Source organism: Podarcis vaucheri, assembly GCF_965113315.1.
Source record: "Podarcis vaucheri genome assembly, chromosome: 12".
NCBI classification, from domain to species: Eukaryota; Metazoa; Chordata; class Lepidosauria; order Squamata; family Lacertidae; genus Podarcis; species Podarcis vaucheri.
In genome coordinates this window covers 40635647-40663119 of record NC_138750.1, presented here as the reverse complement: position 1 = coordinate 40663119, position 27473 = coordinate 40635647, and the positions used below count along the sequence as shown (strand labels likewise).

The 27473-nt window shown below is 41.8% G+C and overlaps 1 protein-coding gene and 1 long non-coding RNA gene across 7 annotated transcripts in view; one reads left to right on the top strand and one right to left on the bottom strand.

The window, feature by feature from the left end:
• The window catches only part of MALRD1 (MAM and LDL receptor class A domain containing 1), a 226126-nt gene extending 215810 nt beyond the window's left edge, over positions 1-10316 (bottom strand). The window contains exons 1-4 of the mRNA XM_082193611.1: positions 10019-10316; positions 5724-5861; positions 1574-1668; positions 1328-1489 (exon numbers count right to left, since the gene is read on the bottom strand). Coding sequence (XP_082049737.1) covers positions 1328-1489; positions 1574-1668; positions 5724-5861; positions 10019-10181 — 558 coding nt within the window. The 5' untranslated portion in view covers positions 10182-10316. The remainder of the gene's footprint in view (positions 1-1327; positions 1490-1573; positions 1669-5723; positions 5862-10018) is intronic.
• Positions 3665-27473, top strand: part of LOC309515654 — a 97647-nt gene continuing 73838 nt past the window's right edge. For 4 of the 6 annotated variants that reach the window (XR_014212590.1, XR_014212592.1, XR_014212593.1 and 1 more), the window contains exons 1-2: positions 3665-4598; positions 7813-7888. This is a non-coding gene — a long non-coding RNA (uncharacterized lncRNA). Of the gene's footprint in view, positions 4599-7812; positions 7889-8920; positions 9030-27473 lie in introns of all 6 variants that reach the window. The other 2 variants (XR_014212591.1, XR_014212594.1) reach the window with 2 other exon arrangements.

The following is a 27473-nucleotide window of genomic DNA, read 5'->3' as shown; positions in this document are numbered from 1 at the left end:
TGATATGAATAATGTGTTGGATCCAGCCTATTAGTTGCACTATTAGCCTATTAGTTTGTCAAAAGTCCTACTGATTTTAATGGGAACTAAGTGCAACTAAGCACGCCATTATAAAGAAATAAATACATGTAGCAAAGCACAAGCCTAGACTTATAACTTCTTCAGGCATCAGGAAGGAAATGAAAAGGGATACAGTAATACTATAGTGCCAGGATCCAATCCTGTGGGCTGTTAATTATCCAAAAACTTAAACAACAGTACAATTTTGTGCTAGCCAGAGGTCTGTCAGAGAGAAATTTCCTTTTGCATTTAGAGACAACATTGTACAGAATGGCTAATGGAGAGCAATAATAAGTTTTCATTGGAATAACTAGAGAGCTGACTACAACTAGGTATCTACTCTATCTTGGCAGGGTATATTCTACATTTACTTTCAGGAATAATGCATTATATGGAATCCCGAAGGACATAATATTTATAATCCAAGAAGCTTGAATGTAAAGGGTTAGTATTTCAGTCTTCCATGATTTTATTTATTGCTCTACTGAATAATGACATACATATCAGAATAATCAATTTTCTTAATAGGTTGACTTCTGAGAACCAGAGAGTACCCAGAAGAAAATGCTTTTTACTTTTTTAGTTGGTATAACAGTATTTATTTTTACAGCAACCTAATTTACTATTAAATTAATGCTTTTTCTTCATAAACCAATATATGTATCTTCCTAAATTGTTTTAATAGGTTTAAAGAAGGCTGCTGCTTTTCTGGGAAACTGGAAAGCATTAAACATATGTAGAGTCACTATTGTTGTCTAATCAGCACAATGAACTTGCACTTTGAAAACCTATATTGAAATCCCTGTCCAACTGACTGACATGGATCACTAACAACCTCATTTTCTTTCAGTGCCAGGAAGGAAGACGAATAGGGTGCCCTAGGTGAGCTGCCCTACATGGCTCATAGGATACATTAGGCTTGGAGGGGGATACGTTGCACAAGTCTGGTTCAACATTCAAAGCAAAACACTACTGAAAAGTAAGTGTAAGTGCATGGCTACTGTAAGTGGGTTTCATTATTATGTCCTCCCACTTCATATACTAGCATGTGACTATCCAGCTAATTTCAGTTTGAGTTACATGCATAATTACAAAATGAATGCTTCCATTAAATCATTGAGATAAGGTCAAGTAATACCAGCCATGAATTTTTCATCAGAATTCCACCTTATTATTCACTTGAATTAAATTTCTAGTGCAAGTTCTTATCTTTAAGTTGACATTTCACTCATCCCAGTATTGGAATATGCCCGAGCAGCTTGCATACCTCGGCATTCAGAGTATTGTTGATTGTGATCACAGCTCTTTGCCACTGATTTTTAATTCCTCCTCTTTCTTGCCATATGGTCCCCGAGGCTCTATCAGAATTGGTTTGGAGTCCCACTGTGAGGGTTCCATTTATTTGACCAATCCAATAGTAAAACGAAATCTAAGAAGAAAAAAAGGAACGGTCCAAATGTGTCGGCAAACTGCAGTGACAGCAGGCAATATGAAGAGGAGATTGTTCAGTTACCTGGCAGGTGAGCTGGTTGCTAGCCACAAAGACCACTCTGCTCCTCAGAATGGCCGAAAATGGGATGTGTTCAGAGGACAGTGTAAGGAAATGGGCTATTGATAGGAAGGAAAAAAATTAGAAGTTGGTTTCCTGTACTTTGTAGAATTCTGGAAAACTCAGTATGAAAAAAAGAAAAGAAAATGGATAATGGATTAGGCAACTGGCCTGTAGCCAGTGCTGAGCACTGCGGGTTAGGACAACTGGGAGTCACACATCAGATGTTAAAGTGAAACAATCTACTTTATATTCCATGAACAGATCGATCAGGGCTGATATATTTCTTACAAGCTGAGAGTTATTGGTACAAACTGAGCAGCAACTAAATGTCACATTTTCTCATACCCAGACTTTCATGTGCTGCTGCTGCTTTTAGATTATATTAAGACAATTAAAAAGATGTTGCAAGGTGCATTGCAGTAAATCAGATTCCTCCTGCAAACTTTGGGGTTCAAAAGCTTTGATGACTCCCCAGACAGCACCTTTCTTACCTTCTTCCACTCTACCAGTTTTGCCCCCTTCTGTGCCAAATCCTAACTATATACAGCTTCTCCCTCTCTGTCCATCAAGCCACCACCCTCTCCTTTGAACACTCACAAGCCTGATTAGTGCCAGGTGAGTAAGGAACATGGGAACCAGGCCATCAAATCTATCTGCTCAGATATTCCACTGCTGCCTGGTTTCTTATGTTGTGGGTGACCTAGGAGAAGTGAAACCAGCTGTGACCAGTTTGAAACACCTGGCCAGTGGACTTTAAGGAGTGCTACTACTGCACCCACTCTCTTTATAGTTGTTTAATTTTTCAAGTTTACTTTCTCCATTTCCTTTACCTAAATCAAAGGCTGCATAGACACCATACATTTAAAGCACATGACTCCCCCCAAAGAATCCTGGGAACTGTAGTTTGCTAGGGGTGTCGGGAATTCTACTTCTGTGAGGGGTAAACTACAGCTCACAGGATTCTCGTGGGGAAGTCATGTGCTTTATGATATGCACAGATCCTATTTGCTGTATGGTTGTATAGATGTGCAATAGTTGTTTTGATAGGCACATGGGCATTCGTGTTTATAGCTCAGGGCAAGAGCACTGATGAGATAAAGTTGCTCACAGCCATTCAGAGTCTTATCAGAACAAGGCTGCCCTCCACAGGCATGTGGCAGTGAATGTGCTAACCCAGTTGGAATAGATTGTTTTAATTTGAATTCCAAGGCTATACACATGATTGTTTTTGTCATACAAAGTGACTGGCTGGGGTTTTGTACTGAGGGATATGGATGGCTGTGTTACTGACTTGAATAGCATTGTGTTTTTTAATAGGTTTTTATTATTAATATGCTGCATTGTATTTGTATTTTGTATATTTCTTTGAGATTCTTTTGAAAATAAAATGATTACTTGTGGCTAAGTGAAGCTGTTGGACAATTTCTGGGGTAGGGCAGGTGCTGCTATGGCTGGTGTGGAGGGGTGATTCTCTCATGAGATCTCAGGGGGCCTACATCCCACAGCCCTGCAAGATCTCAAAGAGGGACAGGATGCCAGTCTCCTTTTAAAGGACTGGCCACCATCCCATCCACGTTCCTTCCTTCCTCAACCAACATGGCAAATTTCTCAGCCCTCGCTTCCTCAGTCTTATACCCTCCAACATGTTTTCGATGAAAATAGGGACGTCCCATTCCATAATGATAATTTTACTATTTATACCCTACAAATCTTACTGGGTTGCCCCAGCCACGCCAGACAGCTTCCAACATATATAAAAACATAAAAGCATTAAACGGCTCGGATGTCCAACATTTCTGCAATGAAAACTGGGACATCCCACCATACCCTCCAACATTTCTTCAATGAAAATAAGGACATCCTAAGGAAAAGTGAGACATCAAATCAGAAACCAGGACGGCTTCTCTAAATCAGGGACGTCCCTGGAAAATAGGGACACTTGGAGGGTCTGCCCTCACTATCCTCCATCAGGGCAAGAGGTGTTACCACAGACTTCAAGAGCAGGCAAAAGCACTCAAACAGATTGCAAGCTAGGCCTGGTGAGAGACTGTGTGATTGTAGAGAAGGAGGAGCAGCCATGGGAGAGTCCCAAGGGCCACAGAGAGGCCAGGAAGGCTGCATTTTGTGGCCAGGCCTCAAGTTCCCAACCCCGGCCTAACCCTTCCACAGAGACCAGGCTGCAGTGCCTTTGAGGCAGGGCCTGGATTTTTGCCATGTACTCCTAGAGGTACCTTGCCTTGGCACTCCTAAAGTGACCCCAAATTCCATAACAGCAACCCCTTGTTGTGGGGTTTGGTTCAAATGGGACCTGGGTTCAAATTGTAGTGAGGGGGATGAGGGGAAAGAATGACAGCCCTCCCCCCCCCCCAATAACAGTGTGTGGTATCTCTAGTGTATCAGCTTCTGTTGTCACCCTGAAAGGAAATAGCAAATAATAGGCAACTTAACAGAATCGGATGTGGGGGGGGGGATAGTGAGGGAGCAAGAGGCAGGCATACAATTTGAACCACACCAGGAGTTTGGATGGAGGCCAAATAACCGAGTTAGACCCAGGTGAGCAGTCTGAATCTCTCAAACTTGGAATCCAGGTGTAGCCTCAAGCTCTGCTCCTGGTGGGAGCTTTGGCTGAATCGGTGTTGTTATGCGAAGGCAGAGGCTGCTCTCTCCTCCACAGCCTTCTCTCAATGGTTCCTTCTCTCTCCCTCCAGCTTTGTCAATGTTTTAAACTCTCCCTTCCCATTCTTCCTCTCTCCTCAGAATCTTCTCCACCTCTCGCTCGATCCCCTCGGAGCCTCCTCAGCCAGAACCCTTGTGGCATATCCTAAGGGTCAAAAAAGGGCTGTGCTCAAGGCACCCTTCTGTAACTCTGCATCTCGCTGCCTAAAATCATTCCTGGGGCTGTCTTTGCTTTCTGCTCCTTCCTTTTTATCTGACTTCAGACCTTGGCCTGGACCCTGAACTTCAGGAATATGTTATCTTTGATTGGGTGAGTCACTCTTTTCTCATTTTGATTTCCTGACTTTGACCCCTGGCCTGCTCAGACACAAATCCACAACTTGACATTTGCCAATTCCACCTAGGCTTGCAAGCAGTCACTATTCTTGACCCAGCACGACATATCGCTGCAAAGCCAGGAAAGTGGCAGGACATACCTTTTCAGAGAGTCACCCAGGGCAGGAACTATGACTGCCATGCATTACATCCAGCTTGAATAAAAAAAAGAATTTCCTGAAAGTGCAGCTGAAAATTGACTGGTATTAAGTCAGAGGCTGTGACCGTATTTGAGTCCAATTCCCATTTGTAATGGGGCTACCAATCTCTTACTTTTGATGACCATTTAAATTCAATAAAATGGCCAAGACTACTTTAGGTCAGAAACCAATTTTATGCCTCCTAGTACACTTTCCAAGTCTTAAAATTACCAACTCAAGAAATGTTTAAAAGATGATGTCTTAAAAAAAAAAAGCAGAGTACTATAAAAGGATTTCTTCGTGTACAATGTAATACTGAGGATCCTTGTTTCCAGTGTTACCAGAGGTTCAAAGTGTATATCTAGAGGGACCATCAAAAATCTTCTTATGATGGTTAATTATCACTTGATAATATCTTTGGTCTCAACATAATTATATGCAAGAGAATTCTTCCCTTTTCCTCTCCATTGTTGTCCCTTATCATTTGACTTACCCCCCCCCCCCGAATACTCTGTGGCAACCATACTAAAACAAACTATAGGGTTCATGTTCCTGAAGGCAGAAAAGGGCCAGAAGCCAAACAGTATCACTGAATATATAAAATGTTTAGGTTTTCAAAGAAGACAGTTTTAATCCTCACAGAAAATAATAATTTGCTGTGTTAATTTGCTGAATAAAAAATGATAATGTGTCTTGTGGACTCCAGACCAAGAAAAGTATTACGGTACTTCAACAGATGCATGAAATGTTATCTTTAGTTGATACGTAGATAAATGTGTACACATATACATAAACTCTCAGGTGTAGAACTATGCTGATAGGAATTGGAGTCTAACATCCAGCAGGCCAAAGTTTCCTCACCACTGATTTATATGATGATAGATTTGTTTATTATTTGCAAGAGAGTAAGTTGCCCTTACCTGTGTTGTTCCCATTGTGGTCAGAATGAGGAGAGCCTATGATGTTCCTTCCGTTTCTCCTCATCCAGTCAACAGGTGATTTCTCATTGTTCATATTGCACAGATCACTTTCAAAATCACATTTTCCATAATAGGAACCTAATATTAAAAGGGTTATTTGCATACTTTGCATTCCATAATGAACACCTGCATTATACAAAATGCCATAACATGTACTTATTAACGTTTTTCATTTCTAAAAAGCATGCCAATTCTGTTCTATTGCTTTCAGATTACAATTTACCTAAAACAATGAACTTTAAATATAAAAGACCACAGGTCTATTTCATACATGTTAAAAACTCTGATATTACACTATCAAAATCTGCCATCTCTATTGCGTGGTTAGACATAGAAAGGAAGTTTACTCCACATAAAACAAATCTGGAATGACTGATCATCTCTCTGAATCTACCAGCATTTGAGCAAAAGCAAATGGTACTATTTCAGATTTGCATTGAAACATACAGAGTCCAATTCTGATTATGAACATACCTTTAAGCGCATGACCAAGCTGGATGACTGACTAGCAAATCAAGGAGAATTATTTTAGCCCAGCACTCCATTTGCAGGGAATTTTCAAACAAGAGATTACCCCATTTACAGGAAGAATACCCCAGGAAGAACTCTGCAACCTGTTTTCCCCCTGCACATCTTAAATATTGTACATGATAAAAGGCAAAATTAAATGGGTATAAAAGAAGATGGATGCAGCAGAACATCCTCCCCCCGTAATAAAAATAATCTGTCTTTCAGTGCTTTTTCATCTATTCTGTATAAATGTTTAGAAAATTGAAGAGGCTAGCAAAAGTAGATATTCATAAAAAATAATTCTCGCAAATATTGCTAACATAACCAAGGCAGCATTTAGCACTAATGATTCAATATTGTACATGTCAGCAGCATTGCCCTTTCCTTTAGAACAATGAAGATTAATCACTGAAAACAAGCATTTGGCTCAAACATTTGTATCTTCATCAACATAATGCTTTGCTAGATTGCATTTTCAGCAATATGTTCATAATATCTTCAAAAAAGGGTATAATCGTTGGTGGTGGAGAGGGAGATCTCTTAGGCTTGATCCTGCACATTTCTCAGGTGGGCAGTTGCAAAATATTAATAGAGAGGGAAGGCATTTTTTAAAAACCACACCAGCCTTAAAACAACTCTTCCATCAGCATGCAAGATTGAAATGGTGCAGTGATGAAAGTCTAAAGGGCAAAACTGACAATGAATGGAACAGCATAATGTTAGGTGTATAGAATAATGTCATTTTACTTAAGCAATCGGCACTTTTTCCTTGCAATTTGAAACTTCCGTAAGCTTGCCTATACCTGCTTAGTTGGGAGGAAATTCCAAAGGAAGCTTACATTTGAGTACACATGTGCAGGATCACTTCCAAAAAGTGGCTTGTGCACTAAATATTTTCTGTTGAGTTTTCTTCAGTTTCCTAAACTATTTAAAGACATCAAAATATGATGCTCTTTTAATACTAAAAAGTTTGTTGATTTGTAATTCTATTTTATTGTATAGTTTTCACAATTTAATACTTTAAAAGTTATCTAATTTAATTTAATTAGGGGTGACTCCAGAAAAAGGGATGTGGGTGGCGCTGTGGTCTAAACCACAGAGCCTTGGGCTTGCTGATCAGAAGGTTGGCAGTTTGAATCCCCGTGACGGGGTGAGCTCCCGTTGCTTGGTCCAGCTCCTGCCAACCTAGCAGTTCAAAAGCACGTCAAGTGCAAATAGATAAATAGGTACCGCTCTGGTGGGAAGGTAAACGGCATTTCCGTGCGCTGCTCTGTTTTGCCAGAAGCAGTTTAGTCATGCTGGCCACGTGACCCAGAAGCTGTCTGCGGACAAACGCCGGCTCCCTCGGCCAGTAAAACGAGATGAGCGCTGCAACCCCAGAGTCGTCCACGACTGGACCTAATGGTCAGGGGTACCTTTACTCTTTACCTTACCAGAAAAACTAATTTCAGGGAGCAGAGTAGTGTTAAAAACCATTGTTTGTGGAATAAGAATTTGATTTATACTATATACCCTTCAGAATCATCACTGAATATAATCAGCTTGGAGATAAACCTGTTGGATAAAACTGAAACATACAAGACGGAGGAAAATGGGTGAGTTGTTTTACACATGCTTCCCTACACTGTCTGAGATTTACACATCTTTTCATTATTTCACAGTATCTCACATTTCTGTCTAAACATAAACTACTGCTCAGCCATGCCCATTTAATTTTCCAGGCCACAGAAGACACTTTAAAAAGTATCTAGTAGTATATGTTTGGGGGGGGGGGAATGGACTGTATATACTTTAAGGAGAAACTGTTTCTCATTTTACCCCTTAGGTGAATAATTTTAAGTTATCTTGAACCTGACTCAATATGCAATCACTCTGCCAGCCATTTGTCTTCCTCTTCTTACACAACTGCAAAGCAGAAGCAGCTTAGATATGAAAGTCAGTTCAAAGAGCTAATGGAAATGTAAACACTGGATGTCCATACTGAAAACTGATTCATGAAGATCTGAGCACAGTAAAATATATGGCTGACTCTCAGCTAGCATGTCCTACTCAAATGTAAGGTTTTTACCTCCCATAATATTGAAGTTAATAGCTTATTGAAATGCAGGCCACATTTCTTTAAAAGGACTTATAGCTATGTGTAAACCTTCCAAGATTAAAAGAGCCACACAGTCTATGAATTCTAGGTAGACTTCTTGGAAGGGGACAGGGCATGGAGAAGAAGCTACAGCTCATACCTTGAGCCCTTTATTATTATGAAAATGCAAACATACAATGGGGGGTGGGAATCATCATGACATGAAAATTATCATTAAATCAATCTATGTGGCAATATAATTGAAATTTCTATTAGCAACAATGCAGGCCCGATTTATATTAAAGAAAGCAATATATACAGATGAATGTAATCTTGGTATTTCATATTCCAGTAATGTATAAACAAACTCTGCTTTTCAATAAACCGGTCTGGTTAGTGTCCATTTTTAAATCTCTTATAATGCCACAGTCCAAACTCACTGATAGTTGTCAAAGATTTCCAAGATGGCTGCAGTAAGTAAACTGGCTGTTAACCAGGTGCCCCTTTAAATCTTAGAAGACATACATGTAACTTTTTGTCATTAAAACAGATGTTGTCGGCATCTGATGAATGATAAGTAAAAAATCTTACTAGTTAGAAGGAACTGGTACATTGTGGCATGTGCAGTACATTTCTAAGCATGATTGCACAAGAATAAGGTACACTGTTTTAATTAGCATCTTATGCAGTTTGTGGGGGTGGGTAAAAATATTCCCAAATATTAGATGAATCCTTGGGGCAGACAACTTCTAAGAATTTGCTGGGGGGTGTCTATTTAAATTTGGCCAAGGGTCTTTCCTTATTTCCTTTTTTTGAATACTAAAAAGCACTTGGCATTTCTGGAACACAGCATTCTTAGGAGTGAAAGATGGTCTCACCCACCTCAGATTTAAGGTTAGGCCTCAACCCTGAAGATTCAGAAAGTTAGATCACCAATCCTTTAATGTTGCCATATACCCCCAATCTACTTTCATGGAGGACATGATCTTGCAAAATGATCTTGCAAAAGTGAGGAGAGATATTCAGCCAAGTTTAGACCCTTATTTTAGAATGCTTTAACTGCCAAGCCTATTACAGCTTTTATGCTGTTATTTTATTCAATGTAGTAGTTTTGTGTGTTTTTTAATTGTTGCAGCCTGTCCTGAATGATGCAAAAGCAGTAGGAGGGCAGGTGGGGTATTGGTTTTCTAAATGATACCTAATGATACTTAAATAAAATGGGGGCAATAACCCTGCAAATATAAATATGTACATAAAACAGTAATCAAGAGAAATAGAAAATCACAAAATACCCAACCTTATCACAATCCCACCCACCACCCACTCCGCACAACCCCACCCCCAACTGTCTTCAAATGCCTTCTTCCTTGGGGCAAATGTTCCATGATACTAAGGTCTTACTAAAGGCTTACCAAGTTAATATAATTATCAATCTCTGGGTCTTTGATCTCTGACCATTTTCAAAATATGAACTTGATTTCTACAGCAATGTTTTACAAAACTTGTTTTAAAGCTGATCTGAGATAGGAACTAATTGCATCCAACTAATATTGGATTCTAGGACAACAGTGAGAAACTCTTGAATTGTATTGTAATCTATTTAACACCATAAAAAGGAAATGCACTAAGATTAGTGACATCTACTTACATTGTTCTGCATCACTACAATCCTTGCATTGGTAGGTGAAATCACACAACTCCACTGATGGAACCACAGAGCCATCACAACATTGAAAAACGTCTCCTTTAGAAGGCCAAAATGCTGCCAGATTGATACACAGCAAGGCACAAAAGTTGCTGGCTGTGTACATTGAAAATGTTTTTGTAGATACCTTGTCCTTGATGGAATTATTGCAGCAATTACCCTGCAAAATGTGTATACAAAAATGCCATTTCAAAATACAAGTGCATTAAAAACTGATTCAAACTTTGCAGGTCTAGAAGAAGTTTTCCTTCTAGTACGGCATGGCTTATGTAATGCGTTCAGTTTTCATATTCATACAGGTATAAACTTGGAAAATATTTATCCGGATTGCTCCACATTTTATGACAAGCTGAAGTAGTTTGTGGCTTTACAGTGCAACTCAGTCGCCTGGTGCTACAAAGAACATCAGATAAATTGAATTAACAGTGGCACACAGTATGCAAGACAGTACTAAAGGCCATTTCTCCTTATTAATAAAATCAAATGGCAGCAGCGATAAACTGATTAAAAAGTATGACACACACATTTTTAAATTAAGTTATCAGGTTTTTAGTAACCTCTCAAACTTAATCAAATTTCTTACAATATCATAATTCATTGGACCCAGGATTGACATATTGGATTGGCCCAAGTCCACATTCTTGCAGGGTAGGGGCATTACTGGCTCCTGGAATCCCCCAACTTTTATGTTCTTCCTCCTGGCTGTTCGCCTGCTTTAAGGAGGAACATGTCAGGATTTACCAGAAAACAAACATCAGCCCTGATGAGAGACCCACTGATGACAGAAAGAAGGGAAGCACGGAACTGTGGTAGCCCCCAGAGCTCATGGGGACTGTTGAGACTTAATGTCCATTGAGGCAAGAGCAGAGAGTGCGTCACCCTGCCCAATGGGGCTTCAGTACTGGGAATTCGCATTGCCTCTTGTTGGGACCCCCATCTAAGTTCTGAACCTCACCATCCCCTCTGGAACCTCAGAAATGGTGACAACAATGGGTGCAGGCAGAAGTTGGTGTCCAGCAATGAAATGCCCGGCTGGCAGCTCAGTTCTATGTGGAGGGAGGAAACAAGCCCCACATCTGGTCCAGATGCTGGACCTGAGCAGCTTGAGCTTGGTCTTTCTGGCGAGTAAATGGTCTCTGTTCACAGCAGCCTTCTTAAAATGGCTGCCAGTTCCAATAGTTCCATGAAAAAGGGAAACCTACATTGTATCTATAACATAAAAGGATATGAAAAGACAAGGTGCTTATAATTTGGGGGACTTAAGAACGCCTTTTATTTTTATTTTTTTTAAGGAAAAGTCAACGCCAACTTGTTCCTGGAGGTTTCAGTGTTTTACAGAAAGGTTGTAGCCAGACATCACCTAGTCTAACCACCAATTCCTAACTACACCGAGGAATTAATATACCTTTATTTCTAGTTAGTGCTATATTTTGGGCCAAAATGGACGAGAAATGGGCCACAGTGCTGGCAGTGGTGAGGTTTTTGGCCCACACCAGATGGCATAGAACATTTTGTCCATGGGAAAACTCCTGCCCCAATCTTGGATCTCACAGTGCTCTGAATGTTATGAATTTGACCTCTAATTTGTGAACATGGTGAGGGGCATGGGTAGGAAAGAGAGTTCTGCACTTTCTATCTCACTTTATTAAAAGTAATAAACCTGCCTTGCTTGGGAGGGGGTCAAATTCTTGTCAGATTAGTCCTAATGTTGAAGTTACCCAGTCTCTTTTCCCAAGCAAGACATTTTACAACCAATGCGGCTGCTGTGATGTACATTCCTTTTCTGCAAACATCATTCCTGGGTGGTACATCACTATCAAAGCAGGACCTAGATAGGGAAACACCAATCAAGAACTCCCTGGAGGGCAAGATCAGCCAGCAATATGACTCCTCTGGACAGGTAAATTGGTGCAATGAGGATTTGCATTGATAATGTGGAAACCCTTGCCTTGAGAACATAAATGCAGTCATAAAATCCTGGATAGTGCCTGAAGGTAGGCAGTTAGACCAATGGAAATCCATACAATTGCAAGGGTAGAAATGTAGTCCCAGCAGCAGGGATACATCATTATACAAAAGTTTGAAAATTGCCCAAAGGGCAGGTTCCACATGATACTCTGCTCTGCTGCAAGCCTGGGATGTCAATATCCCTCTGTAATTATATATCATATGTTACCTCTTAACATCCTACCTTCCGGCAGCAGCATGAGACTGTAGAATGTATTTTTGTAAGCACTTGGGTAATTCAATATTAGAGATTGAATAATATTAGTGTAATTTAATATTCACATATGGCACCCTTATGCATGAACCTTTAATAGCTAAATCCTCATAAAATATGAACATTCAAGTAAGCCTCCAGGATTAAAATTCCACCTCACTCCGTCTTTCTGCTTCTCTGCTCCGTGGTTCTTAGAAATAGAACAAAAAAACTTGACATAAACTCCTTTCCCCTATGCATTAGCTTCATACCTGACACCTACTGTAAAAAAAGACTTTAAAAGTATTTCAAGCTTTTTTAAAATACAGTTTCAAATCCCAGGCGCTTTTTGTGGACTGTTCTCACAAAAGGATTTCTAGACCGGGAATTATCTCAATGATTAACTTCTGACATTATATCAGGGATAGGAACCTGCGGCTTTCCAGATGTTGGTGGACTCCAGTTCCTACCATCCCTGACTCTTCCTCATGCTGGCTGAGGATAATGGGAGCTGGAGTCCAATAATATCAGGAGGGCCACAGGTTCCCCACCCTGGAATATATACTTTGAAATTTATCTATTCTGACCAAAGAGAACAGCCACCCAAACTTTTGCATATTTTGGCAGTGATTCTCACGTACCTAGGAATAAGCCCCACTTAGCACCATGGGACTTACTTCTGTGCAGACATGTACAGAATTGCACTGCTATTCCCAAGTTATTCCCAAGTAAGTGTCCACAAGAAGGGATGAGACCATGTTTTTTAAAAAAAACAACAACAACAACCTAGAGGTGCCACATTATAGTGGTAAGCACATGTTATGCATGCAGAAGATCAGCCCTTGGCATCTTCACTTATAAAAGGGATCAGGTCGGTTATGGCACAGATCTTCATCTGAGACCTTGGAGAGCCACTGCCAGTTAAAGCAGCCAGTACTGGGCTAGATGCAGTACTACCGGTGCTGCAGTCCAAATCTTTATTTCAAACAAACGTGGAGACTGAGCTTTTTGCAAGAGTCTACTTGGGTGGTGCTACAGAGCCTAGGACTTGCCGATCAGAAGGTCGGAGGTTCGAATCCCTGCGACGGGGTGAGCTCCCCTTGCCTGGTCCCTGCTCCTGCCAATCTAGCAGTTTGAAAGCATGTCAAAGTGCAAGTAGATAAATAGGTACCGCTCCGGCGGGAAGGTAAACGGCGTTTCCGTGCGCTGCTCTGGTTCGCCAGAAGTGGCTTAGTCATGCTGGCCACGTGACCCGGAAGCTGTATGCCGGCTCCCTCGGCCAATAAAGCGAGATGAGTGCCACAACCCCAGAGTTGGCCATGACTGGACCTAATGGTCAGGGGTCCCTTTTCCTTTACCTTTACTCGCAAGTACAAAATAAGACTTTGCCAACACTTTAAAATTAAAATGTCATAAAAACAACAATATAAATCAATCAACCATCAGAAAAGTGGGGGAGGAAAACCAGATGAGGCAAATCAGATAGCAAAGGGGCCCAACATGCATGGAAATCAGCTGTGTCAAAACATGTCAAACACCCTGAGATCTTTGGACGAAGGGCAGTATATAAATTTAATTAACAACAACAACATGTGGCCCATGGGCATAGGCTCCCCATATGTGATCTAGATATGATTGGGGAATGGAATAAGGAAAAGTTTAAAATCAATAATGCTAGTTTTATCTGACAAAATGTATATGTTTCTGGCAGTATTGTTTGTCTCATGCCTAGTGAGGTAGCAGTCACCTTACCCAAGGAGAAAAGTTGTTGTGCTTGTAAGGACTGGAATTGTATTAAATTTAATAGGTCCTGAATGCCAAAACCTAACGCTCTAGCCTGTGTGCAGCACCTATGCTGTGCTAAGGAATCTGGAAGTGCCCGGCAGCACTGTACATATTTCCTTTAATATATAATCCCATTTGGCACTCCACTTAATTTTCAAAATTTATAAACATCGTGAACTGTAGAACATGCATTTGTCTAAGTGTATTTACAGAAAAACTGTTTCATTGCATAACAAGTGGAGGGGGGTGGAAGCACCCAAAACAAATCCTATTTTCAAAAGAATTCCAAAACAGTTTGCACTCACAACTACAGAACTGTGCAACTTGAGAAGGAGGAGAAGGTGGTACTGCAAATGCATTATATGCATATGGTAATCTGATTTCTTAAGATTGGGGGTGCTAACCTGAAAAACATTAACAGTCATTACACAGCAGGGGCCATGGACCAACTTAATGAGTGCTGTGACAACAAACTTGTTTATACTTCCCAGCAAAAGAACAGCTAGCTTCCAAATCTGTCACAGCAAAAAACATCAGTCTTCAGGAGGCAAGTATGGCTTTCAGCTTGTGTGAACATATGAACCTCTCTTCTAGTTAGTCAGACTATTGGTCCATTTAGTCCCAGTACAGTGCACTTGGACTAGCTCTTCAAGTCATGGGAAGGAGCTAGATCTATTACTTGAGATCCTTTTAGCTGAAGAATGCAGGGAGTCTTGTGTATGCCGTGCAGGTGCACTACTACTGATGTATAGCCTCTTCCCACCAATCACCTCTACTAAATTGCTGCCCCCTGATGAGCTGAATCAATATTCTACACACCAATGCTTTTCAAATTGTTTACTAGGAACCCTGCAGTTCCTCAGCGTATCAGGGATTCCTCAGTGGAAAAGTCAGCAATTCCCAGAAAAATGACTTGCTCACTGCTACCATTGTTTGTCCTTCCCTCCAATATGCAGTCATAGGAGAACGGTAATGAACTCTCAGTTTGCACAAAGTGAGACCAAAGAGACCATGTAAGAGCATTTACATGCGGGTGCCTCTCTCATTATTTAATCATCATCATCAACAACAATAACAATAATAGTTACTTATTACTTATACCCCGCCCATCTGACTAGGTTGCCCCAGCCACTCTGTGTGGCTTCCAGCATAATAAAAGCACAGCAAAATCTAAAACATTAAAAACTTCCCAAAACAGGGCTTCCTTCAGTTGTCTTTGTAAAGTTGTGTAGTTGTTTGATCTGTTTGACGTCTGATGGGAGGGGGTTCCACAGGGCAGGCGCCACTACTGAGAAGACCCTCCGCCTGGTTCCCTGTGACTTCATTTCTTGAAGTGAGGGAACCACCTTGGCAACCTCTCTCTGCCCAGGCCCAATGATTCCTCTTAGATGGACCATCAACACCTTTTGTCTTGCTAATGACTTTTCTCTTCAGTAGCCTGGCCAGGCTGGTTTGCATAAGCCAGTCCCGGGATTCCTTGTCTGGTTCTGCAGCTTGTATTTCTCTCTTCATATCCCAAATAATCAAAAATGTACCATTTATTAATTTTTTGGGTTTAGGAGGGTTCCAATCCCCAACCCATAGTATTTTCACCACCTTTCTGAAACTTCACGGCTGAGCTTGCCTATCAGCAAGGATGCCCCAACCCAGGAAGCATGTCATATTGTCATAGTGAGCCTGCAAAGAACAAGGGTACAGTACCCTTGGAAGGCTGCAATTCAGCTGGGTCTTAAGAAAACATGTGGGAGTTGTAGCCGTGCAGTAGGGGTGATGATGTCAGTACATTAATTTTCCCATCAGGTTTCTCATTTCGCAAGAAAATTGTTCCTTTATAAATGTTTGCAATAGAATGAATACAGTTTTCAAATGCATTATTCATTTACCGTCAAGTTTTTAAGTATCCCACCAAGAAAATATTAAGGTTTAAATTTTTAAACTGCAATTCTGAAATACGGTTGTTTTGCAATGCAACTTATGATATATATCCTTCAATGCTGTTATTGACTGGAGTGATGAAAATAAATGCCAAATCCTTTGCAGATACACCAATAAAGGGCTGTAAAACTTTCATTTTAACTCCCCCCCCCATAAAAATAGTTTGCAAATCACTTTCAGTATTAGAACTCCTTAAAGTATTAAGAGATTTGGGCCATGAAAACAGCTTTAATTGCTTGTATCCATGTGAAAACAAGGCAATTAAAGTCTATTATGTAAATACGATACTGTTTTAAAATGCTGATGACAAAATCACAATTAAGTAGGATGGGGAATTAGAGCATCTTGTTTTGATTACACAAGCCATGAGCTTTAATTTTGACACTCTGACAGGCATATAATGTAAACATTATATTTTAGTTTTCACTGATCAGCTACCTAGATCCATTGTAGTCACTGAGGGTAGCTTTAATCTAACCACACAGTTCTGCTTGCTGATCTAATGGCGGCGATTACCTCCCCATGAAATTCATATACAACATCACACTCACTATATGCATAGGAGGTTCATATTGGTATAATGATGCTCCACTGGGGCACTGTAGATACATGGAATGGCATTAATGACTGATGACTGTCCATTTCCAAATGAGATCAAAGTAATGGAGCTGAACACTAGCTCTACTCATACAGTTGTTGTCACCTCCATAAGCAATTATGATTGTGCAAGCAGGAGAGAAGGGATGAATCTTAGCCCATCCCTGTCACCATTCCTGCAGCTCACTATATGCTGGAGGCTGAACTTCTGCAGCAGGGAGATTTCCAGGAGAGCCGTGATCTCTAAGCTCTATGTGGGTCCTACACTACCTCTACTGGCCTAGGCTCTACTGGCCTCTGAATACCAGTTGCCAGGAATCACATGTGTGCTGTTGCCCTGAGGTCCTGCTTTCAGGCTTCCCATGGGCATCCGGATGGCTACTGTGAGATGAGGATGCTGGACTATACAGGCCATTGACCTAATTCAGCAGGCTTTTCCTATGTTCTTAAATTCTCAAGAAGAAAAGACTTCCCATTACAAAACCAAGGAGCTGCAGGAATGGCAATAGGTGTGGGATGTTAGCATCCAAAATGTGTATGTAAAGAGTTGTAGAACTCTGAGATGCCATAAGCCTGAGGCAGTTATGGCTTTGGGTACAGCCGTGACAGCAAGTAGTACATACATGTATTACTGTATTTTAATATTTGGTTGGAAGCCGCCCAGAGTGGCTGGGGAAGCCCAGCCAGATGGGCGGGATATAAATAAATTATTATTATTATTATACAGTTTAACCATTAGAGCAGCAGGTATGTTGCGTTGTGCTGCTGTCTGCCTCAGTTAGTTAGTCTGTAACAGCTTAATCTATGGAAGATGTTTTAGCAACTGAAGTATCACCTACCTACATTGTATATTTAATCTGCAACTGCAAGTACAGTAAGTAAAAGTTCTTTGTTATTTAAACTTTAAAAGAAAGTGTCTTGGGTAGTTTATATGGGGGGTGGGCAACAGAACTAATTAAACTACAAACAACCCAGGGCTGTCTTTCACATGCTCTGCAAATGGAAACTAAAATTTAATTCCCACAGTAGGGACATGGCAGGGGGGCAAGTGATCTTTGCTGCCCCCTTCATGCAATGGGGATTACAAGAGGATAAGAGGCATGAAAGAGTAACTGGATAGGGTTGCTATCAACTGTTTATGCTTGTTTTGCAATCAGGGTGGCCAACAAAATACTGTATCCCAGACTTAAATGTGTTTCCCAACATCTGCGTTTCACGCCTGCATAGGTGAAAACAATTATTTGCACCGGCCGTTAGCGTCAGCTTATTCATCATTTTTGTAGGTTTTTGGAAGGCAGTCATTTTTGTGTGATGGTTTATTTAGATACTGCTGCTTTAGTCTTATTTGTGTGTTAGTGGTGCGATCTGTAATTATGACTTTAAAAAAAAGGTTTTATGATTCTTTTATTTTTATTAGTGTGCAGCCTTCCAATGATTTTGATTAGGTGGAAAATAAATGTGTGGTGTATTGGTCAGAGTGTAGGACCAGCAGCTGGGAGACCAGGGTTCAAATCTGCACTTGGTCAGGGAGTTCACTGGGTGACCTTGGGCCAGTGACTGGCTCTCAGCCTAACCTACCTCTCAGGGTTGTTGTGGGGATTAAATGGGGGGGGGGGAGAATCATATGCCACCTGGAGCTCCTTGGAGGAAAGACAGGATAAGAATGCTATAAATAAACAAACAGAAAAACTCATCATTACCACCATGAATTGTCTAATGCAGGCATAAGGCAAACTCGGCCCTCCAGACGTTTTGGGACTACAACTCCCATCACCCCTTGCTAACAGGGCCAGTGGTCAGGGATGATGGGAGCTGTAGTCCCAAAACATCTGGAGGGCCGAGTTTGCCTATGCCTATATAATGGTTGTTAATAAATGGGTGTCCTTTGAGGGCAAATGGGACGGGATTGGAGTATCTTGGAAGAAGACTGAATACCTTGTGATTCAGCCAATTTTGTAATCATATTTAATCTGAACAACAAGCAAGAATTTATTGAGAGGATTTATTATCAGAATGGCATGTTCTATCTATTGCATTCATTTGGAACTTGATGCATTTTCATCCATTGTTAGTAATTATCTAGTTGGTGCCTTGGGATTTCTCATTGGCTTAATATTAAATTGTTGGTATATGGATCGGTCAGGGCAACCACTTGCTCTCTAGACCCTTGCCACAAGCTTTATCCAAACAAGCTGGGTATCTACTGGATTCAATCTAACTTGCTCATCCTGGTGGATCTTGGGTTTGGATTGCTCCCTAAGTCAACCACCAATTTCTAAGCCATCAGCACCCATGTGTTAACAGTTAAATCTACGATAGCAAAATGCATCCTAATTGATTTGATGCCCATTAAAAATTTATTTCAGAAAATAAAGCACCAGAAAATATAATAAATAAATGATCAGTCATCCATCAAGGACAAGAAAAAAAATCACATGTAACATGAATTATTTAAAACTGAAATCATTCTTCTCATACTATGGAAATATCTTAATACCAATTAGTAGAGGGGGAGTAAGGTGATGTTTCAGGAGCACATAGAGAAAGACCACTGAAATGAAATTTCTATGTAATAAAAATGTTAGAATATCATCACTCAGCCTCCATTGGATTTATAGTGCCTCATCCTCATAATCCTGCATTTGCTTTTTTTTACTTTTATTTGTAAACTTTCAGTTATACACTCATATCATTTTCCATTCTTATACAGTGGAACTTCGGGTTACATACACTTCAGGTTACACACTCTGCTAACCCAGAAATAGTGCTTCAGGTTAAGAACTTTGCTTCAGGATAAGAACAGAAATCGGGCTCTGGTTTTTTGTACATCTTAATTAGCTGCATATACAAAAATACCTTCACCTTATTTTCCACCTTCCTACATCCTTTATATTGTGAACTGCTGGTGAAGAGGTAACCCCTACCTGGAATTTATATTTAAGATCATTTTTTAAAAAAAAATATTCCCCTAAATACTCCCACTCACTCTTCGTCTGTTTATTGTCTATTTCTTATTTTAGATGTCATACTTGCAAGCTCAACATATTTGATTAGTTTATTTAACTATTGTTCTTTCCCTGGAATCTCTCTTTGTTTCCAGTATCTTGTGTATGCTATCCTTGCAGCTGTTGTTGCATACAAGAATAAATTATGGGCTTTTTTTGGTAACTCATTTCCAATTATGCCAAGAAGGAATGATTCTGGTCTCTTGGGAAATGTAAATTAAAATATTTTTTCTAACTTGTTATACACCATTTCCCAAAAATCCTTTTCCCGATTACATTTCCACCATAAATGTACCCTCAGCTTCTAGACATTTCCAACAGATTTTTGAGTCTTTTCTATACATTTCGGCCAATTTAACCGGTGTCAAATAACATCAGTATTGCATTTTTAGCATATTTAGCATTTTTAGCGAGGGAGGTATGGCGGTGGGGGCAGATGTCATAGGCGAAGGGGATCGAGATATGGATATGCTCGTACCCCTTCCAATCTGCGCCCCATCCCGAGGGACGAAGGTAGGGTGAGCAAGGATTACTCACCTCCGTCACTGGTGTTGTGCAATGCCAGGTCTATAGGCAAAAAAACCGCCACCCTGCGAGACTTCTTCACCTCGCAGGGGGTTGACCTGGCTTGTGTGACAGAGACCTGGGTGCGCGAAGGGGAAACTGTTACCTTACGAGAGATGGCGCCCCCGGGTTTCTCCGTCCTCCACCAGTCGCGGACTGTGGGCCGGGGGGGAGGGGTGGCATTATTAATCCGAGAAGACTGTTCTTTCAGGGCTCTACCATCGCCATCGATCCCCGGCATTGAATGTGTTGGCCTAGTGTGGGGCTCCGAGGTGAGCTTGGCTGTCTGGCTGGTGTACTGGCCACCTAGCGCACCAGCAGCCACCCTGTCAGGCCTGTTGGAGGCGGTGGCCGGCTGGGCCTTGGAGTTCCCCAACCTATTGGTACTGGGGGACTTCAACATCCATGCTGATGCCGCTCCCTCCTCACAGGCTCTGGACCTGGTGTCTTCCATGGCGACACTAGGGCTCTCCCAGTTTGTTTCGGGCCCCACACATCAAGCAGGCCACACGCTGGATTTGATCTTTGGCGCCGGTATAGATGTGATCATGTCTCCCTCGATGAAGGTGCCATGGTCTGATCACTACGCACTGAAAGCCAGGATTGATTTTCCACCCCCACCCTGCTTAGGTGGCGAGCCAATTTGGGCTCGCCCGCGGAGGCTGATGGACCCTGATAGATTCCGTCAGGCCTTGTGGGACCTTGCTCCCCCTGGCGACTCATTGACTGAGCTTGTTGAGGGCTGGAATATCCAGCTCCTGGCAGCCATCGATGAGATCGCACCTAGGCGCCCTCTGCGACCCCGCAGAAACCGGGCTCCCTGGTTTACCGAGGAGCTTCGGAAAATGAAGCGGGACCTCAGACGGCTAGAGCGAGTATGGCGGGGTGCCCGTGACGGAGCTTCAAGAACATCTTATAGGTTTTTATGAAAACCTACGAGATGGCAGTGAAGGCTGCTAAGAAGTCCTACTTCTCGGCCTCCATTGCCTCCGCTAGCTCTCGCCCGGCGCAATTATTTAGTATAATTAGGTCTTTAACGTCCCTCGAAGGACAGCCAAATTTAAATAACAATTTGACACACAGCTGCGAGGCATTTGCGGGCTTTTTTGCGGAGAAGGTCCTGTTGCTCCGCCATGACCTCCCTGCCAATTTGGATACAATAAAGGAACTGGAGGCCCCTCGACTGTCCTCGGGTCCAGTATTGGACCACTTTGACCGGATATCCCCAGCCGATGTGGACAGACTCCTCCAAGCTGGAAAGCCCACCACTTGTCCTCTTGACCCGTGCCCGTCCTGGCTGATTAGAGCGTGTCCAGACGAGGTGCGGGCCCCCCTGGGTGATATCATCAATTTGTCCCTTGGCACTGGGATATTCCCAGGGGAACTGAAGGAGGCAGTGGTGCGTCCGCTCTTAAAGAAAACATCATTAGATCCTTTAGATCTATCCAATTACCGCCCGGTTTCGAATCTTCCATTCCTGGGTAAGGTGATTGAGAGAGCGGTTGCTGAACAGCTTGGTAGGTTTCTGGATGAAACATCTGCTCTCGACCCATTCCAGTCCGGCTTCCGCGCTGGTCATGGGACCGAGACGGCTCTGGTCGCCCTAACAGATGATCTCCGCAGGCAGCTGGATCGAGGCGGGTCGGGGCTGCTGATTCTTCTAGATCTGTCAGCAGCCTTCGACATGGTCGATCACGAACTCCTGGACCGCCGCCTTGCCGACGTGGGGATCCAGGGCACAGTCCTTCAATGGCTGCGCTCGTTTCTCTCCGGTCGGGGACAGAGGGTGGCGCTTGGGGGGGAATTGTCATCGCGTCACTCCTTGGTGTGTGGAGTGCCTCAGGGTGCGATTCTCTCCCCGATGCTTTTTAACATCTTTATGCGCCCCCTCGCCCAGCTTGTCCGGAGTTTTGGGCTGGGTTGCCATCAGTATGCCGATGACACCCAACTCTATCTGTTGATGGATGGCCATCCTGACTCGGCCCCAGATACACTGACCAGATGCCTGGAAGCTGTGGCTGGATGGTTACGTGGGAGCCGGTTGAAGTTAAATCCTTCGAAGACAGAGGTCCTCTGGCTGGGACGGAGCGATATGGGATCGAGGGGGCAACTCCCGTCTCTTGCGGGGGTGCAATTAGTGCCAGCATCGTCCGTGAAGAGTTTGGGTGTAATCTTCGATACCTCCCTCTCTATGGAGGCGCAGATTACAGCTATAACAAAGGTGGCATTTTTTCATCTCCGCCAAGCTAAGCAGTTGGCTCCTTATCTCTCTCGCCCTGACCTAGCCACTGTGATCCATGCGACGGTCACCTCCAGACTGGATTATTGTAACTCACGCTACGTGGGGCTGCCCTTGAGACTGACCCAGAAACTCCAGCGGGTGCAGAATGCTGCGGCGAGACTCCTTATGGGGTCTTCGCTGCGAGATCATATCCATCCGGTGCTGTACCAGCTGCACTGGCTCCCGGTGGAGTACAGGATCAGGTTTAAGGTGCTGGTCTTAACCTTTAAAGCCCTATACGGCCTAGGACCCTCGTACCTACGGGACCGCCTCTCCTGGTATGTCCCACAGAGAAACTTACGGTCTGCAAATAAAAACACCCTAAAGATCCCAGGCCTCAGAGAGGTTAGGCTGGCCTCAACTAGAGCCAGGGCCTTCTCGGCCGCGGCTCCAATCTGGTGGAACGCTCTGTCACAAGAGACTAGGGCCCTGCAGGACCTGACATCCTTCCGCAGGGCCTGCAAGACAGAGCTGTTCCACCAGGCCTTTTGTCAGGGCGCAGCCTGACCCCCTCCTCTGGCAATCTGCACAAAATTTTGCTTGATGGTTGCCATTAATTTGATTTTAATTTGATTTAATTAATTTTATAATGAATGTTTTAGAATGTTGAACTATTTTGATTGTTGTTAGCCGCCCTGAGCCCAGCTTCGGCTGGGGAGGGCGGGATATAAATAAAATTTATTATTATTATTATTATTATTATTATTTGATACCAAGCAGAGAAGTTCATTTCTTGGTTCCATGGTATGGGGGTGAAGAAGAACGGACACTGAGAAGGGGAAACATTATTTAAAACAAAGGCAAAAAATTGAGTAAAGTGGAGATGGAGAAAACCGAAAAGAAAAATGTGCTTTTAAACAATGGCAGAGGTCCGAGTAAAGTGCCTTCATACTATGCAATACAGTATTTGAGAACTCTGAATGCTTTATCCCTCTTGAATGTGGTGGATGAGGAATGGAAGGAGGAGAATTTCTGAGTATAATCACAAAGACATGAAGACTCTGAAGTGGAAAAAGTGGCTGTTTTAAACAATGGTGGAGACTTGAGATACTGAGAGAGGGAAAGTCACCATTTTAAACAACAGCAGAAGTTTGAATAAAGTAGAGCTGAAGGAATAGTAAGACGATAACAGTGGTGATTCTAAAGAATGGCAAAGGTTTGAATAGAGTGAGCAGGAGAGAGGGTGGGGAGTGGGTGTTTAAAACAAGGTTTAAGTAGAGTGAGAATGGAGTTTGGAAAGGGTCTGTTGTTTAGCTTTTTGACGTAGGTTTCTCTGTTGTATTCATCTCTGCTATTTCTCTTTATTAAAACTGGATTGTTTGTTTTCTTAAATAAACAAGCCCTCAGTGTCTCTCTGGTAAGTACATGGAGCTTCTCCATGCCATTTCTCGCACATCATCCTCATGTCCACCATTTCTGTTAGTAGCCATGGGGATAGAATGTTTGAATATCACCTGTACACATACAAGTTAAGACATGGAGGTGAAAACTGTGCGGTTTATTTACTGTAATGTAGCAGCAATGCCAACGGAATACTGCTTGAAATCTATATCATGATGGGAAATTCAAGCTGCCCAAATTGTGTTTTTTGGACAGGATATAAATGATTCACAAAAATTAGTAAACTTTCAAAACAAGAAACACAAGAAGCTATTTAAATGTTTTGAAAAGTTGGGTCCAGTTAGAAGGAACACTGGAAAAAGAAGTGAAAAGATATCTATCTGTGTGATATGAGAGCATGAGAGTGTTCCTAATGGTGTTGCCTGAAATGCAACAGCTACACCTAGCAGAGAAACTAGAATCTACATACAACACAAACAGTATACAGGCTTTCATGGGATGAAGCAATCTCTCGAGAAATTAAAAATCAAAGTATTGCCATCAGCCATTCATTTTGGTCTATCGGCATCCCAGCAAGACCCAATACCAAGTGAAAAATGAATTAACCAGAATGGGGAAAATGGGCGTTGACTACTAGACAGATGAGCCCACTGATTGGTGTGTAGAAATGATTGTTGTACTCAAACCCCAATCCTTATTTAATGCTCTTAAGCATTAAAAACATTTGTATAGAAAGACATAGGTTTTTAGCAAGCAATCAAACCTTAGCTTAATTATCTGGAGTCAATACATTTTTTAAGCTCGATATTACAACAGCTGGCTGTGGGGCAAATCCTGCTTGCAAAAATAAAACAAATAGAAATATAGGCCACTGACCACTTTCCTCACTCACCTTTGAATTTACCATTTCAAATGTCTCCCTTTTAGCCTACCTGGGTACTTCAAAAAGAGAATTTATCAGATTGTGTCAGGGTCCATTGGCTTCCTTTGGTTTTATTCATGGCAAAAATATAACATAACGTGATAAGAGATTACATACATTTTGAAGACATTTAAGACAGCCTTGTGCAAACCTCATATGGTTTCCCAAACGGTTTTTCTATCTTATATAGAAAGCAACAGATTTCCAGAGAAGCCCAAATCTAAGGCTGATTCCCCTTCCAAGGAGTAATTTGGTCTCTGAAACCTACGTCAGCATGACCTTTACATTGTTTTGTTCATTGTTTATCAAGAAAGTTGGCACAGAGAAAGGGAAATATTGAACGGTCAGAGCTCTGGTCATTCCTGCTTCTCACAGAACTAGAGAAAGAGAGAACTAGAAAGTGGAAGTGGAAGTTAAAGAAAGGAAGAGCTCCCTGTGTGCAGATCCTGAGAAATTTGCTTTATAATGGATTTCTTTAATTGCATAGCATCATCAGCGTTCATAGCTCAAGTTGTGGCCATTTTAAATCCCAGATGGGTGTCATTTTCGTTCATTCACACACACACACACACACACACACACACACACACACACCCTTTAGTATTATGCACACTGGGGTGGGGACTCTGTAGCTGGGCACACAATGGGTTTATTTAATTGCATAGCACCATTAGTGTTCCTAGCTGTTTGCAGAGTACCAGAGGAGAGATCCCTGCACCAAAGAGCTTAACAGTTAAAATGTGATATTGGGGGAAGTACATATGAAAGTGAGGGAAACTGAGGCTGGGTAAACAGAGAAAGACCATATGGTTACTTCTCTTGCAAGTACTTAGCACACATCAAGACTGTCCGGACTATTTTGCAGTTGGGATTCAGTTATATAACAGCACATTCAATTAAAGTGGATTTGGAGCTTGTGAGCAACAAACCCCACTGCCAAAACAGGCTTATAGCAGTAAGGAATGTAATAGAGAAAGACACTAGAAAGTGTGAAATAACAATTGCTTGGTTTAACAACTAATAATTTCCCCACAAACTTTGTAAGAACAAATCAAATGCTTAATAAACAGGTTGTCCAGCAGCGACCCTGTACTTAGTTATCACCTAAGGCTGCACTCCAAATACTGCTTACCTGGACATAAGCCCCACTGAATTCAATATAGACATGACTTCAGTTGCAGTAGGGTATGGAGACTACTGGCTGAACCGAAGTCATGATGAAAAGATGGCTTTTAAGGAGGGATTACTTTAAGGAAGAGGGATGGTATTGCACAGCTCTTCTGGTCTCAAGCAAATGGGACATGTTTCTACTTTAAAATAGTTGCAGTATATTTCCTTCTTTTCTGCTGAAAAGGGTTTGAAAGTCCCTGTGGCCTAATTTCTTAAGCAGCTGGCTGCTTGAGCAAAATATGATAGTTTAAAAGCCCTACTCCAGCTGTTAAAGAAGCCCCAGTAGCCAGTAATCCTCTTCATATTTTATGCTGATTTTTAAAATCAACTATTGCATAATGTTCCCTGTGCAAAGCAGTGGTTTTATTTTTGTCTTGCTTCCTTTAGGCTAATTTGATTTCCATCTCACTTATCCATTCTCCCTGCCCCTACAGTTCAATTAGTGTAATATACAGTGGTGCCTCACAAGACGAAATTAATCCGTTCCGCGAGTCTCTTCGTCTTGCGGTTTTTTCGTCTTAGCGGCTAAGCGGCTATTAACGGCTTAGCGGCTTAGTGGCTATTAATGGCTTAGCAGCTTTAAGAAAAAGGAAACAAACTCGCAAGAACTCGCAAGACGTTTCGTCTTGCGAAGCAAGCCCATAGGGAAATTCGTCTTGCGGAACGACTCAAAAAATGGGAAACTCTTTCGTCTTGCGCGTTTTTTGTCTTGCGAGGCATTCGTCTTGCGAGGTACCACTAAGTTGGAAAGGTACTTCAAAGATCATGAATGGCCATGTACTGAAACAAGGAGCACAAGCCCCATTGAGGTGAATGTTAGTTGAGTTATAAACTGATTGTATGTATTTGTCATGGCCTTTGGCTAGTACAATAAATTAATTGATTGATTGTTTGATTGATACAATTTTAAATAAATAAATAAAGGCATTGCTGGAGGGGAGGTATTTGCCTGGCACCAAAATGACAACAAAGTAGGCACTAGTTGAGCCTCTTTGGGAAGGACATATGATAACCAGGGTGCCACTACTGAAAAGGCCCTTTCACCCTTAACTACCTACTGCACTTCACCTGGCAGGGGCACTCAGAGAAGGGGGTCTGAAGATCTCAAGACCCTTTAGGTATCCTGATCCCAAGTTGTAAATGACATTCAATTAGAGCTAAAATAGACGTCAGTGGAGACGGTTATGTGTTTGTATGCAAAACATACGATCTTCCACTCAGATACGGCTATTTGGACTCCGTTATATATCTGGTCAGCATTTTATGTAACTGTATTTTGACAACTACATATATGCAGACATGCAAGTCTCCTTCTTGATGCTTCCACTTTGTACACATAGTACACTTTAGTTTTGACTAAAGTCTTTGAGGTTAATTTATTTATGCATTCACAAATGTTTGTCTTTATATGGTTCGATGCATCCTAATTTTGAAGCTTCACTTTTGATGATATAACATTCTAGAAGAGCTGCATAGCACTATGTGAAGCACTGAAAGAAGATATAAAAAACAAGGCAAAGATCAAGGAGAAATGACTTTCTAAAAAGAGCTCAAATCTGAAAAGGAAACAGAATGACTGTGATACTCAAAAGCAAGAA